This window comes from Equus caballus, chromosome 5, assembly GCF_041296265.1.
Source record: "Equus caballus isolate H_3958 breed thoroughbred chromosome 5, TB-T2T, whole genome shotgun sequence".
Taxonomy (NCBI): domain Eukaryota; kingdom Metazoa; phylum Chordata; class Mammalia; order Perissodactyla; family Equidae; genus Equus; species Equus caballus.
This window is the reverse complement of record NC_091688.1, coordinates 16980106-16995106: the sequence shown is the minus strand read 5'-3', so window position 1 is coordinate 16995106 and position 15001 is coordinate 16980106. Positions and strand designations below refer to the sequence as shown.

Below are 15001 nucleotides of genomic sequence, written 5' to 3'. Positions count from 1 at the left end.
TGGAGATTCTGTGCATGCTCGGGAGGATGCCAATATTCTGCCCAGTGTTCCAGGAATTCTGGACACAGGCCTTTCCCTTTCTGCGATTAGATAGACACTACTGTCAAAAAAATGTGTAATATTCTCAGAGCCTTGACTTGTTAGAGGGTCATACAAAGAAAACCAAAGTGAAATGAAAAAAAAGGCAGAGCCTCTTGTTTCTCTCCCGTTTTCCTGAACTCTTCAGCACCCACCACCTTGAAGTTGCCAGGATTGATTTTTTTGTATTAGACATGCTACGTTCTGTATGATGATTCCTTAAGCCACCGAAGTGCAGGAATGATGGTGACAAACGTGAATGGTGCAATCCCTGTCTGAGTGTCAGGCCCTGCATGCTGTCTACATGGATTGTGTAAACACAGTCATGCCAACGGCCCCATGGAGCAGGCACACTTAGGACCTGCACTGCACAGATGAGAGATCCGATGCACAGAGAGGTTTAGCATCTTGCCCAAGGTCACACTTAGCTAGTGTGTGTCAGAATCAGGACACAATCCCAGGCAGAATAGCTTTGGGGATCAGAGAGAAGTCACTCTTTCCAGCTGCCTGGAATCTGTGGAGATGGTGGAGGGGGGACTCCAGTTCCCTGAGTATAGAGGAGGGAGCAGGGCCGGGGGTGCACGGAGCAGCTTGTGCCTGGGGCGCAGGCAGAGGAAGCACAGCTAATGCAAAGCAGGTCACTGAGAGATGCCAGTGGGTGCTGATGAACTTTCGGAGATAAACCAGCATCTTGCATCTTAACCAACTGCAGTTTACGGACAAGCAGAAGGGGAGGAGAGAGTCCTGGCGGAGACAAAGAGAAAGATGGAAGGAGGAGTGAGAAGGGACAGATGACAGGAAAAGGGAGAGCGTCAAGGAAAGATGCTGAGGAGTCAGGGAGTGGACCAGAGGAAAGGTTTGCTGGGAAGGGGTGGGAGGTGATAGAAGGAGGACAGGCTGTAGATGGAAAGAAGACCTCCCGCTGGCTCTGGCTCCATACAATTCCTTTGCTTGGTCGCATAAGCAGAAAACGTGGGCCAGGTTGGGGACAAGTGGTCTGTACACAGAAGCCCGCTGTGGCCATCTGCTCTGGGGAAGGGGAGGGGCTCCTGCAGCCGTAGGGAGCCTCCCCCCACTGCTCACTTCCATTGTTCCCCGGTGAAGTTTCTCTTTGCACAGTGACCCTCCACCCCTGCTTTGCTCAGAGCCGGCCCTGGGAAAACGAAAGAGCGGGGGAGATGAGGTTGGGGCTGAGAGGGGCTGGTGAGCAGAGGAGGAGGGCTGCGGCCAGTGCAGTCTGTGCAGGGCTCTGTGAGCTTCTCCAGCATCTTTGCCGCAATCTGTTCTCTAGACGCTACTGCATCTCTAGATGCTACTGCTTCTCAGTTCCAGATCCTCCCAGGTCTTTCTCCCCTCCTTCCCCATCTCTCCTCAAGCTCTTCCTATGAAATCCCCGGCAAATTTCAAATGCCATATTTTGCTTTGGTTCCCTTCTGACTCTCTCAGAAGCCCGCCCTAGGAATGCAGGCATCCACACTTTGGATTGAGGCTGCCTGAAGGAGCACGGCATGTTTACATGGTCACCCAGCCATGCCTTGTTACAGTGTCCCGGCCTGGTTGGGGAATGTGCCTGCCTGGTCTTTGAGGGGACGCTTAGGGTGGGTATCGTGCTGCAAGAAAGAAGAGAGTTTATGCAGATTCCAGGTTATTCGTGGTATTTAGTGGTCAGTTGTCACCACAAAGATGGTGATGGCAGGTGTCTGTGGGAGAATATCCAGTTCTGTGAGCCAAATGGCGCTTTTGCTCTGCTTTGGCACACTTTCAGCATGATTTCAGTCTAATTTGGGGTTATTGTCCATCCCTCCTTTGGAGGAAGTGAAAATGTGGAGCGCATCAATGATCACCAGAGGAGAGACAGGCAGAGGGTCTCTGAAGTCACGCAGATGTGTGTATAAATCCACTCCACCTGTTACCAGGCAACTGATTACAGACATTTAACTTAAACTCTCCAAGATGCGAAGACTTGAGCTTTGAGATGTTAAGGCACTTTTCCAAGGTTGCGCAAGAGTCAAACCCAGGGCATCTAACTTCAGAACCTCTGCCTGGATAATAGGGTGGATGTAAGGATTAAGTGAGTTGACATATGTAGATTGGACAACACAGAACTTGGCCTGTTTTATGATGATGGTGATGATGTTGAGGAGGAGGAGGATGGAAAACAATCGACTAAGAGTTGTGTCAGGCATGTCTAAGCTGCAATAGGGGTGCAGAGCAGAGTGCTAATTCTACCTGGGAGAGTTCATCGGATCCAACCCCCTCACTTTCCAGATGAGGATGCTGAGTTTGAATGTGTTGTCCAGGGTCACAGAGCTAATTCTGGGCCTGACTCTGATCAGAACCAGTGCTTCTGACTGAGACAGTGGTGCAGCCCCTCCAGGGGGATAGGCAGGGTTTGGCAGGCTGCTGCAGTGAAGCTGCCAGATAATCTCGAGCTGAGTATGAGTTCACTACACGTTTTTCTCCAAATTTCCATCAGTGTCTGCTGCTTTCAGTGTCAGTGAGTTGAATCCTGCTGCCCATGCCCATCCTGGTCTCTCTGCTGTTCTTCTACTCTCAGATACTCCTCTGCTTTCCTCTGTGACTTTTTAATTTTCTCCCCACTTCATCTGTTGCCATCAGTCCTGGAAATGCTGTCAGTAGTGTTACTAGTGACCTCCTTGTCGTGTGCTGCAGTGGCACTCCCCTCCCCTCCAGCCGTCACTGGAGCAGGCATCCCTTGGGCCTCACCGTTGTACAGAGCTGGAGACTGGACCACTGATCACATAAGAATGCTGGATTGCAGTCTGTCATCCTTGCCATTTGCTAACCATGTGACCTTTGGCAAGTTACTTAACTTCTCTAAGTTTCATTTTTCTCCACTTTAAAATGGTGAAAATATCAGGACCTATGCTATAGATTTGCTATGAGGAGGAAATGTCATAAGATTCATGAAGCATTTGGCCCAAAGCGAGTGCTTGATAAGCACTTGTGGTGGTTATTTTAAAAATTTCATCTCTAACTTCAATTTTTTTTTACTTCCTGCTTGCCTTTTCTTTCTTCTATGTCCCAACTGCTGGTTTGTAAATCCTTACTGTCCTCCAGGGTCAAGGTTCATTTGCCAGCCTGGATAGTTCTCTCTTTAAATGATGGACATACCCCAAACGAAAAGTTCTTGCTTCCTTCGTGGAGCATCGTAACCCTCTCCGGGAACTGAAATCTAGGTCTTCACAATTGTTTGCCTGTTTTCTACCAGGTTCCTATTCATTTTTCCAAAGTAGCTGCTCCAAACCGTTTCCATTCTCTTAGGTGTCCACACTGCACTGGCAATTATTCAATTAATTATTTTTAATATTGCTTCATGTCTGTTACACTGCACTAGTTTACGAGCTCTATGAGGTGGCGACTATCGGACTTGTTCGTACCATTTCCCCCAAACCTAGCACATGGAGACAGACCCCCTGCGTAGGGACTTCACCCCAAATTAATAATGAAGACCCAGGCTGTTCAACTTGATGCATCTCAAATATATCGCTTCCCCGACCATTTCTCTCTATCTTCATCCATCTCCCTCTCTTTCCCTACTTTTGACTTTAAGGAAGTCAAGTTCTTCAATTTCTTCTTGATCCTTCTCCTTCTGCAGAATTTCCCTTTACCAGAAACTATTCTTTCGCCCATTTAATCTCTTTCTTGCCTTTCCCTTCTGCCTGCAAACACACCTGGAAAGATCCTGCTGTGGAGTCATATGGACCTGGTAGGGAAACTTGGCTCTTCTTGCCAGCTGTGGAGCTGGGAAATTTAGTCCACTTCTGTAAGTTTTAGTTTCTTCCTGTGGAAAACGAGAGTGATGCTGTCTATGGATCAGTGTTGTTGTGAAAAAAATTTAGGCTAGTGTTTGTAAAATCTCCAGCAAAAAGCATGGTATATAGTGAATAAATAAAACTCCCTTCCCCAAATCCTAAATAAACAAATAAAAATAAAACCCTAGGTTCTACTACCTTCTCCAGCTAATACCAGATAGGAACTCTATCAGTTTCCTGTACCCAAGCTAGAAACTTCCCTGCATCCACACGCAACCTCTCCCCTTCCTCTCCATCATGATGCTGTTCTCAAGCTTACTACTTCTACTTTCCTAGAGGCAACATTTTATCAATTAAACTCCTTCTTTCCTTTAACTTCAACTCCTCCTGCTCCACAAGTCTTTTCTGACCAGATCAGTATTTAAATATACCCAAGGCTTTCTTACAAAAAACCCATCACACACACACACACACACACACACACACACACACCATCTCTTTCCTGACCTCCTGTTTCCTTCCAGCTATGCTGTCTGATTTCCCTACTCCCTTTCTTGCAGGAGACGTCTGAATTAACTGTTTCTACTTCCTCCCCTCTCGTTCACCGCTCTATTTACCACTTGTGGCTCGGGCACCCATCACATCACTAAAACTGTTCTTGCCAATGGTTGCTGAATCCTGTCACTGAATCTAATGACCACTTCTCAGACCGTATCTAGCTTGACCTGTGGGTAGCACTGGACACAGTGACCACCTCCTCCTCCCTGAAATGTTCGCTTCCCTGGTCTTTTGGAGCGCTGTGCTATCCTTCCATCTCCCTGGCTCTTTCACAGGCCTCTTGGTGTATGCCTATCCTATAAGTAGTCTCAATGATTTTTAGCATTATGTGGTGATTATTAAACACTGGTCTACTACGCTATTTCTAGTTACTCAAATAAACTTTAATTCTGCTCATGCGCTTCCCCTGTCCTGTGATTCTCTTCTCTGTTCCCCTTTCTCCTCTCACTTAGCTGCCTTCTCCTCAACTTCACATCTTGGCTTAGAATCTACTTCCTCTTGCAGGTCATCCCTTTCCTCCTCAGGTCTGGCTCAGGCATCCCTCTGGGTACTTCCACAGCAACCTATGCTTTCCCTATCTTATCATGTATCATATATACCGCAATTACCATAATTATGTTTTCTTGGCTCAAATCACTCTTTCACTGCAAGTTCTGTGACAGCTTAACTGTGCCTGTTTTTTGTGCCCACACACCTAGCAAAATGCCTGGGTTACATGATGGGTGAATGAATGAATGAATGAATGGAGATGGCATTATTGCTGTGTTGGTTGGGAGTTAGCACACCTTGTATTTTTTTAATGCTACGTATTCTTACTTGTGTGACTCAGTCAAGCCACTTCTCTAAGCATCAGTTTCCTCATCCATAAAATGGGGGTAAGTAAAGCACTTTGCAGGCGTTCTTTCTTTTATTCCACACAAAGCCCCAACAAAGCTGAGACTGAGATGAAATGAGATAATGTCTGTACCTTGTCAGCCCGTCTCCTGAGCAGGGTTACCTCCACCAGTACCATCGAGGAAGGCAGGAAGGTAATTTTCTCTATCTGTAACAAGATTCAGCCAGCTCACAAGCACTTGGTTTTGCTTGATGAAAAGGAAAACAAAATCTAAACCAAACAATGAACTTAACCTTTCCCATTCAAGGAATCTAGTCTCTTCTGGTTTAAAAACAACTGGCTCTTCTAGTCAGTTTGCATTTGTTCTTTTAGATAAATGCGCAGTGTTTTAGTGGCCTCCCCTGACCCTTTTCTTCCCACACGCTGACTACAGTGGAAAGGCAGCAGGGGAGGGCTTCTGGCCTGTGGTCCTCAGGTTTTTCCTGTGTCCCCTGAGAGTGTCCATGGCTCTTGTCACATGTGGACCCATCATTGCTCAGAGGCCACCTATCTGAACCAGCTCCCCTTGGCTCTCACAGGCACTGAGTCTCCTCAGAGGCTTCCACAGCTCCAGATGGTTTTCCATGCGGCCTCCGCCTGCAACCTCTGCTGCAGTGGTGCATGCTAGCTCTCAAATCTGAGTTGCCTTGGAGCCTGTGGAAACTTCTGGATCTCCTCTGTGAGAACTGGGAGGAGACAAAGTGTGGCAAAAAGAGCATTCACAAGGGATTTTATGATCTGTTCTCGGATGTGTCCCAAGACTTGGAACAGTACTTTGTATGTTAGTAGTCTAAAAAAATTGTTGGGGGGCTGGCCTGGTGGCGCAGTGGTTGAGTTCACACGTTCTGCTTCAGCGGCCCAGGGTTTGCTGGTTCAGATCCCGGGTGAGGACCTACACACTGCTTATCAAGCCATGCTGTGGCAGGCATCTCACATATAGAGAAAGATGGGCATGGATGTTGGCTCAGGGCCAGTCTTCCTCAGCAAAAAGAGGAGGATTGGTGGCAGATGTGAGCTCAGGGCTAATCTTATTCTTCAAAAAAATTGTTGAATTGAATGAATGGTTCTCAGGCCATCTCTTTGCCTGATCAGTGCCATGTCACTGTTTTGTGCTCACTTTGATTCTCAATTTATCTTGAGTTTCTACTCCCTCCTTTTGGGGTTTTGAACCCAATGTAGGAATAAGGGTGAGTGGGGCCCTGAGCAGACCTCTCATATGAGTCTAAACTAAACTCCACCTCCTTCCTTGCCTGGCACAGGCACAATTTTATTTCCATCCTGCTGATGGAAAACAACCTTATGTTATATTCTGCTTTCTCCATACTCCTTGTCTTAGAATTGGTGACCATATGTCCTGCTTTTTGCCTGTGGTGGTCATAGTTTATGCCCATCGTCCCCATGTAGAGAACAGAAATGCCCCCTTCACTCTCAAAAATGTCCTGCCTTGGGTGATAAATTTCATAGCCACTCCTGTTTTTGTTAAATACTTTAAGCTCAGGCCTCCAAACTTAGATTTCTTCATGATTTCAAGTTTAGCTTTGGGAGTTCCATCAAAATTCTTTTCTCTCTCAAGTTCCTGGCTCTTGCAATGACAAGTCTTGGCTTTTATGACTATTGGTGTAGGGTAGGGATTAAAACGCCTACTTTCAGAAACAAAGATTTCCACAATGACTTTGTAATTAGGAGAAATAAAAATATTTCAGGAAAGTAAAAATAAACATTTAAATATGTCAACAGCATGGCCACCAATCCATGGAACGATCCTGGACAGGGCCTGTCCTGCTGCATATTGGTGGACCTCAGAAGCTCAGGTGATCCCATGACCCAGAATTAAGAACTGTTAACACATTGCCCTTCTAATGAATTCTAGAAAAGAAATAAAACATTATAGCCAGAGTCATTTTTAACCAATGCAGTCACTTCTTTATTCTAGACTTCATCTGCCCTTCCTCTGAGGACAGTCTTTAGAAAGCTACAGCTCTTATTTGATTAGAGGAGAGTGCGTTAAGGGTTAAGATAATTTATAAAAAATATTTTCAAATAAAAACATTAACCGAATGCATAGGCTATCAAGGAATGTTGTTTTCCTTTCCAAATCTGTGTGGTAACCCTGCTTATCTTATTCCCACTGGAAGCTCTGTTTGGCAATGTGCATGACATTGATTAATAAAAATTAAAGGGTATGTGCATCGTTAAATCATTTGGTAGAAAAATTATAATTAATCTTAATTAAAACATATAATTCGATAGGCAAACTCTTTTAAAATAAAGGATCCATGGAATAAACCATTAAAATAGGGGGTTTCAAAGGTTTTTCAAAAGAGGCTGGGAGTCCCATCCATGTAGAGAACGGCAACACTGACTGAATTTCACTAGCGTGTTTCCTTTCAGACATTTTTCTGGTAGTAGTGAAGGATTTGCCTGGAGGCATTCACACCCCTACTAGTTTGTTGTGTAACAGATTGTTTTTCCAGGGTGGTTGACTTGGATTAGGGTAGGGAATGGATTACATATATTGCTTTGGCCTAACTAGAAACAAAGGCTCACCAGTAGATTCAGGAGGCAGCCAACTCTGCATTAGCGGACAGGCAGTGACAACTGAGGGCTGATTAACAGTGACCAGGCCTTCCCATAGTCATTATTACTGTGGCTTCCTAAACTTTTCTCCCTCCTATCACAATGATCCTTGAACAAGGAGCATGGCTTGACTCTGAGGGTACCTGTGCGTTTAGGAGGACAGAATCTTCACGAGGATGGGGAGGAGCAGTGAAGGTTCGACCATCAGGGCCACCTTTCTTTCTTCTCTAGTTCTTGAGCTTAAGCCTCTTCCTATCTTTCTTCCTCTCCACCTCCCTCCACATCCACAGATGGGGTGGCTGCATTTCGCGCCTTCTTGAAGACGGAGTTCAGCGAGGAGAACCTGGAGTTCTGGTTGGCCTGCGAGGAGTTCAAGAAGACCAGGTCAACAGCAAAACTGGTCTCCAAGGCCCATAGGATCTTCGAGGAGTTTGTGGACGTGCAGGCTCCGAGGGAGGTGTGTTGGTGGTGGCGAGCGTTTTGTCAGACCTCTATCTGTGGCTCCTGGCTCACATCTCTCTTCTCATGGGGGTTCAAGTCACGCTTGGTGGGGACTTTCTTCTGAACTGAGCCTCACTACGCTGATGGCTCTTGATGAAAAAGGGATCATTTTTAAGGTGCAGAGCCCAGGGCTTCTATAAAAGGAGCTCTATTAGGGGTGTTTTAGCTGTCTGTCAGTGAAATGTGCCAGCAGGAACTATGTTTTTACAGGGATTCTGCAAGGATAGATGCCATTGAATCCAAGTTAGTTTTCCTAGTGGAAGGCACCACAGCTTAGTGGAATGAGCACCCAGTTTGGAATCTTGTTCCAATCTCAGCTCCACCGCTTACTAATTGCATGATCTTAGTCAAGTTACCTAGCCTCTCTGAATCACATTTTCCCCAGTGTAAAAGGGTATAATATCACCTATCTTTCAAGACTACTCTAGCATTAGGGGCAAAGCACCTATTTGATATTTGTCACTGCTTATTAATGAGTAATTGCAGCCATTTATATTATTTTAAGATAACTTATTACAATTATTTATAATAATGAAATGAATTTCTATGTACTGCTGTTCTGAGTTATAAAACAGAATTTTACTTGGAGGGTTTTATAGCAGAAAAATATTTGCTGTCTATGAGTTTAGGTGCATTACATACCTACAACTCTTCAATTGCACTTTGACTCGAGATGCAAGAGGTCTTTAGCCAGTGGCCGGATGCTGTAGGCTCCTTATAATGCTGGTTGGAACAAAGATGTACATTCTAACCATCGTCTCTCTCCCTGGGGTATTTATTTTCTTAGCAGTTAAGAAATGGCAAGAGGACAAGCTTACCTTAGGGAACCCACATTAATACTTGTCTCCACTCTAACTCTTCGCCTGACATTGTGAAGACCCCTGGGTTAGGAGTTAAGTGATTCGGGGTTTTGCCTTGGCTCTGTTATTGACATTCCATACTACTTTAGACCAGCTTTTTAGTATCTCTTTTCTTTGGTGTCCTTATCTATATAATCACGGCTGATAAAGAATAGTCCCATTCTTTATCATGGGATAAAGAATATCTGGTCTTCAGGCCTCATGGGATTCTTGCTGGGATGAAAAGGGATGACCTCCATGAAGCAGTTTGAAAAGCATGAATACCTTACATATATAAGATGCTGTCATTAATAATTCTTACATAGCTAGGACCAGCTGCCAGGCATCTTGGCTCTTGAGGGCCTGTGACCATGCTCTCTGTTTGTGTCTCCAGGTAAACATAGACTTCCAGACCCGAGAAGCCACAAGGAAGAACATGCAAGAGCCATCTCTGACTTGCTTTGACCAAGCCCAGGGAAAAGTACACAGCCTCATGGAGAAAGACTCTTACCCCAGGTTCCTGAGGTCCAAAATGTACTTAGATTTACTGTCCCAAAACCAGAGGAGGCTCAGTTAGACCTCAGATGGGGACTTCTGGAGATCACCGGCCTTCCCCTCCCCTTTGCTGCCAAGACCATATTCTAACATGAAGTGTCATAGGTGTTCAAAAACAGTGGTGTTTAGGTTGGGAGGCTGGGGGTGAGGAAGGGATGAAAGGCCAGTTCAAAGTATGATCCAGCCACAGAGCTTGGCCTCTACTCCATTTACCATGTTTGTGTTTTGGTTAGTGATAGCACCTTGTGGCTGTCACCCCTCTCTGGGGCAGCAGCTTGCCTTCCATAATGCCTTGGGTCATCTCCACTGAGAAGGCAGATTCGCTATGCTGGGCTAATCTGTAAATAATGCAAATGCAATTTCCACCTCTTCCACTCCTTCCTCAGTTAGGATTCCTGACTAGCTTGTCCTATACCCCTGTGAGGAATAGCTAGAGGACTCTGGCTCGTATTTATGACTGCTGTCACAATGTAATGGCCAGTCCCAGGTGCTGGGACCTCACAATTTAGGAAAGAGGTCTCTGGAATCCCAGGTTTCTGGCACTGTCATTGACAGGTGGCTTCTGGGCAAGGGGGCAAACTCCATGGAGTTGGCTGTTTCTTCCATTTCCCTAGGACCAGTGTGAAAAGCTGTAACCACTGCCCATCTTAGCCTAGGAAATTCACAAGACTCCCATACCCTTGCAGTTCCAGAAAGGATCTTGGGAGATGTCCTTCATGATTTCTGATGGAGCTGCTGTTAAGAAAGATACAGCTTGTAAATCTTCCTCAATTCTACCAAGAAGTTTTCCAGAAGTCAAATGACCAGGGAATGTAGTACCAGTAGACTTTTGTGCAAAGGGGCACCTTATAACCTTTCTGTTGCTTAATACATTCTCTGCCCTCGCCTCCCTGTGGCATCACACATCCCTGATCTCCTAAAATGGCAAACACCTTGGCAAAGGGAGATGAATTCCCATAGCATGGACAGCTCTCATGGTGCCTAACACTTTCCCTGTCTCTCCCCCTCCCCCCAGCCATGCAGGTCATGTAATTATGATGGGGGAGAATGGGAACTTAGGTTGTAACTCTCTTTCCAGCTTGCTTCCTGGGAGCATGCTCTCTTAGAAACGTCCCTTTCATGAGGGCCATTTTGGCTACTCAGCAACTTCCTTCTTGATCTCTGACCTTTTGGGATTGAACATGGAACAGAAGTGGGGCTAAGAAGATCACTGTGAACACCTCGTTGTGGAGAACCTTCCTAAAACGCTTTCATGGTATCCTGGGTCTGCTCTCTGAGAGGCGTCAGGAAACTCCTCTTTGGAAGATGAGTGAGATGCACAGAACCTACTCTAGCTGCCCAGGAAAAAGCTGACTTTGGCACAGGCTGCAGTGCCAAGGAGATGACTCTTCAGCAGAGAGACCAGAAAGTGGAAGAGGAGCCTGGAAGAGGCTGGCCTCCAGGTGGACTGAATCACAGAGAACATGGTGGAGGTATTGTTGGATAATTCTCAGCTGATAGATCTGGATTCACTGGAGATCTGGAAAACTTTCAGCTTGACTAAGTGAACAGCCCATGATTAGGCATAAGCTCTGGAGTGCAGGTGATTGAGAAGTGGGCTGCAGCATTCTCCTCTGGGGGCGATGGGCCTTTTATATATGTAGGGGTTCCAGTATTAGCATTCCCGTCCAGTAACTGCGTGAATCTCTTCTTTCCTTGGTTACAGCTAGACAAGGCCAAGAAGGCTCTTGAGTCCCACTAGTGTTGGGGTCCACTTTCCTGCCATGGCACACTGTATCTATGACTGAGGGTCCGTGTGTGTGTATGAACCGTCAAGGAGAGAGAGATCACGGGCCTCCTTAGCCCTCACACTGAAGAGACCAGTGCAATTTCATGTTCAAGAACTCTGAAGCCTCAGATGGGTGTTCCTAGTTAGATTGGGTAGTAGTCCCCTGCCCCGACTGGTAAAAAACCATCCTTAGCTAAAGCTGCCAGAATTAATTTAATGATCAAATTCTCGAACAGGGTATTTTAAACATTGTTTACACACGAAATGTGCATCTGCTGCCAACTCTACTGTCGAATATGAGGTGCATATAAATTGGAACAGCACAGAGTGATGGAAATATGAAATGTTCTAAGAGGGGCCTTTTTACCACTTCCACTGTCCCCAGGAGAAAAGTCTGAACAAGAGTGTTGTGCAGTGGCCTCATTTGGGGCCTAGAGTTCTTGCCAACCATTGGTGGACTGAAGGCTGCAGATGGTGGTGTCATGGTGCCTGGTGACTTCCTCCCACGATGGGGAGGTGTGAAGGACCAAGCCTGGGTATCCTGAATTTTGCCGTTAAGTGAGGGTATGTGGGCGAATGTCCGTGTGTAGAGGAATGTGATAGCTATATTTATGGTACTCCTGTGAAGTGTCTGTGTGTGCGTATATGTGTGTGTGAGAGTTGTGAGCATTAGACTAGCACACCACAGAGATAATCTTCCCCGGGGTGGAGCTTTCCTCACATCCGTTGTGTCCTGCTTCCCACAAAAGGCACAGAGTTCCCCACTCTGGTGCCTACCTTCAGGCACTTTGGTCATGCCAACCAGATTTTGGTCTGTGATGAATCAAAGAGAAATGTTTACAACATCTAGAGCAATATCCAAGCATACCTCATCCCTCATCTTCCACATCTCTCAGTCCTGCCCTCTCTCCCATTTCCTCTTCCACAAGCTCTCATCCGCCTTGTTAGGTGGGCACCCGCAGGGGCCACTTCTTCCATTTAACGTCTTCCTTTGCTCCTCGTGCCAGGCTTGCCTGTGGACTGCTTTCTGGGCTCCAGGCTTGCTTTGGGCGCGGGAACTTTGAAGGCCCAAGGCAAGCCAGGGCAGTGGGCAGGCAAAGCTGTGACTTATAGGACTGCTTTCCACCCCGCAAGAGGCCTTTCAGCCCTACTTGAGCGTTAGCCTGTTTGGGGGCTGGTGCGAGATTTCCTGTTGCCCTTGGCAAACCAAACAGAACACAATCAATGACAGCCATTCACAGCCCCGGCATCTCTGGGGTGAGGAAGGATCCTCTGAGCAGGATTTATTATTAAACTTGAGCATGCCCAGGGATCACATGGAAAGCCTGTTACACATGCTAATTCCCAAGTTCCACACCCAGAGATGCTGATCCAGCGGGACCCAGAAATCTGCATTTTTAATAAGCTCCTGGGTGCATAGTGCCCCATGGAATCGTACTTTGAAAAAAGATGGCCTAAAACAGTGGCTCTCACCCATGGCCGCTCATTGGAATCACCTGCGGGAGTTTTAAACGCGCCCCCACTCCCCGCCCCCCCCAAATGTCCAGGTCCCAGAACAACCTGGAGTTGAGACCCAAGGCATCAGTTTTTAAAGCTCCCCAGGGGATTCCAATGTACAGATGAGGGTGAGAAGCACAGGTGAGGCCTGAGGAGAGAGGAGGAACAGAGCTAAGCTGAAAACACAGATGTGTGGGCCAAGATGGCTGGAGCTGCCCAGATGCAAACAGGCACAAGGACCAGGAACCTGCCAGCCCTGAGTTTGACTCTTGGGGTGGCTGCCCCTTGTCCTCCCAGTCTGACTTGCTCCTCTGAGATACAAATGTTTCTGCCCCATGCATTGTTAGGCAGCAGGTATGCCAGTAGTGGGGGCTGAAAGTGTACTTAGTTTAGAGAGGTCTGGCCATCCCTCCTGGGTCTCGTTCACAGTGCTTCCTCCAAGCTGGACTCCTGGGCTGTTTCACCTGTGTGTTTGTTCTCATATACTCTTGTGTTTGGCCATTTCATGTTAGGCTGTGCCTCTGTGCCCAAGGCCATGCAACATGGTAGTTGGAACTCAGGTAGTGGATGAAGGGTGTGTGGTCTTAATAACAGTGGTAGCACAACTTCCAAATTTCTTTTCTTTTCTTTTCCCTTTTTTAGTGAGGAAGATTGGCCCTGAGCTAACATCTGTGCCAATCTTCCTCTATTTTTTGTATGTAGGATACTAGGACACTGCCACAGCATAGTTTGATGAGTGGTGTGTAGGTCTGTTCCTGGGATCTGAACCTGTGAATCCCAGGCTGCCAAAGCGGAGTGTGTGAGCTTAACCACTACACCACCGGGCCAGCCCCCCATTCCAAATTTGTTAATGGAGGGTGTCCCATCCTGGAACTATCAAGCTCTCTGAGGCTTTCTTTTCCAAGGCCACAGCGGGGTTTCGGTTCCTGCTCTAGGTTCTCATCATTCCCTCTTTGGTCTCAGCTGGACGGACAGCTGGAAAGTTCCTAGTTGATTTTACTCTCTGGTGCTCTCTCCAGAACTTGCTGCTCTGAATCAACCAAAACTGTGAAACGGTGTTCTGCCCGGGCTGCAGGCCCAGCGTCTGGGGGCGCGCCCTGGGCGCTTCTCCTCGGCAGGGCTGGGGTGGCTGGGTACTCCTGGCCCTGGACTGTGAGGGAAAGGCATGAACCCACTGTGCTGAGAAACAGGGGAGGGTGGGAATGGGAAAGACCGAAGAGAAAGGAGCAGGGCAGGAAGACAAGTAGCTAAGGTGGTGTCGGCTTCTCCATGAGCCAGAAAGGAGAGGTGGTAAGCAGCACGTTCACAGACAGGATGGTCTCCCGTCAACAAGAGTGCCCAGAACTCTCCCTACCCTGTCTATGCCCACTTCCAAGCAACGCAGAGGAATTATGATTTTCCATCCAAGGCTGTCCTTCAACCGGCCAAGTGTCAGCCCCCTTTAAATCTGCATCCCTCCGGGTTAGAAGCAAGAGAGTGGCATTGAGAGCCTGTGCCACTTGGCATGAGATTGTGGAGGAAGAACCCAAGAGCAGAGATGTCTTCCTGTCCCTGTGGCCTCTCAAGACTCCACAAGATGCTGTGGACCAAGATGGGAGACTGCAGCCTGGAGCCATTGGCCTTCCCACGTTTGGGGCCCGGGTCCTCTCAATAAACTGTTCCCTTTCTGATTTTTACTCCCTTTGACCCTTCTGCTCCCTCCCTCTGCCAGGTATGGAAAAGGTGGCTGGCTCAGCGTGCACTCAAACCACGGCGGCGTTAGCTGAGTCCTGTGGCGTGCACAACAGATTTGTAGCAGCTCATCTGCCATATAAACTGCTTGGCTGATGGAGTCCTCATTGAGTTGTTTCATTACTGTGCAAAGTGGAATCATGTCATTCACCTTTACTCCAAACAAGGCTGTGAGAACATAATAAACAGAACCTGGACATGCTGCCCTTTGCTTTCTGCCCACGTTTCTGGCCGGCTGACTCTTTAT

At 47.1% G+C, this 15001-nt stretch overlaps 1 protein-coding gene across 8 annotated transcripts in view; it reads left to right on the top strand.

Annotated features, from left to right (window-relative positions):
• Positions 1-14958, top strand: part of RGS8 (regulator of G protein signaling 8) — a 51008-nt gene extending 36050 nt beyond the window's left edge. For all 8 annotated transcript variants that reach the window (XM_070266661.1, XM_005609766.4, XM_023640681.2 and 5 more), the window contains 2 exons: positions 8154-8320; positions 9598-14958. In XM_070266661.1, coding sequence (XP_070122762.1) covers positions 8154-8320; positions 9598-9780 — 350 coding nt within the window. In that variant the 3' untranslated portion in view covers positions 9781-14958. The remainder of the gene's footprint in view (positions 1-8153; positions 8321-9597) is intronic.
• The last annotated feature ends 43 nt before the right edge of the window (positions 14959-15001 follow it).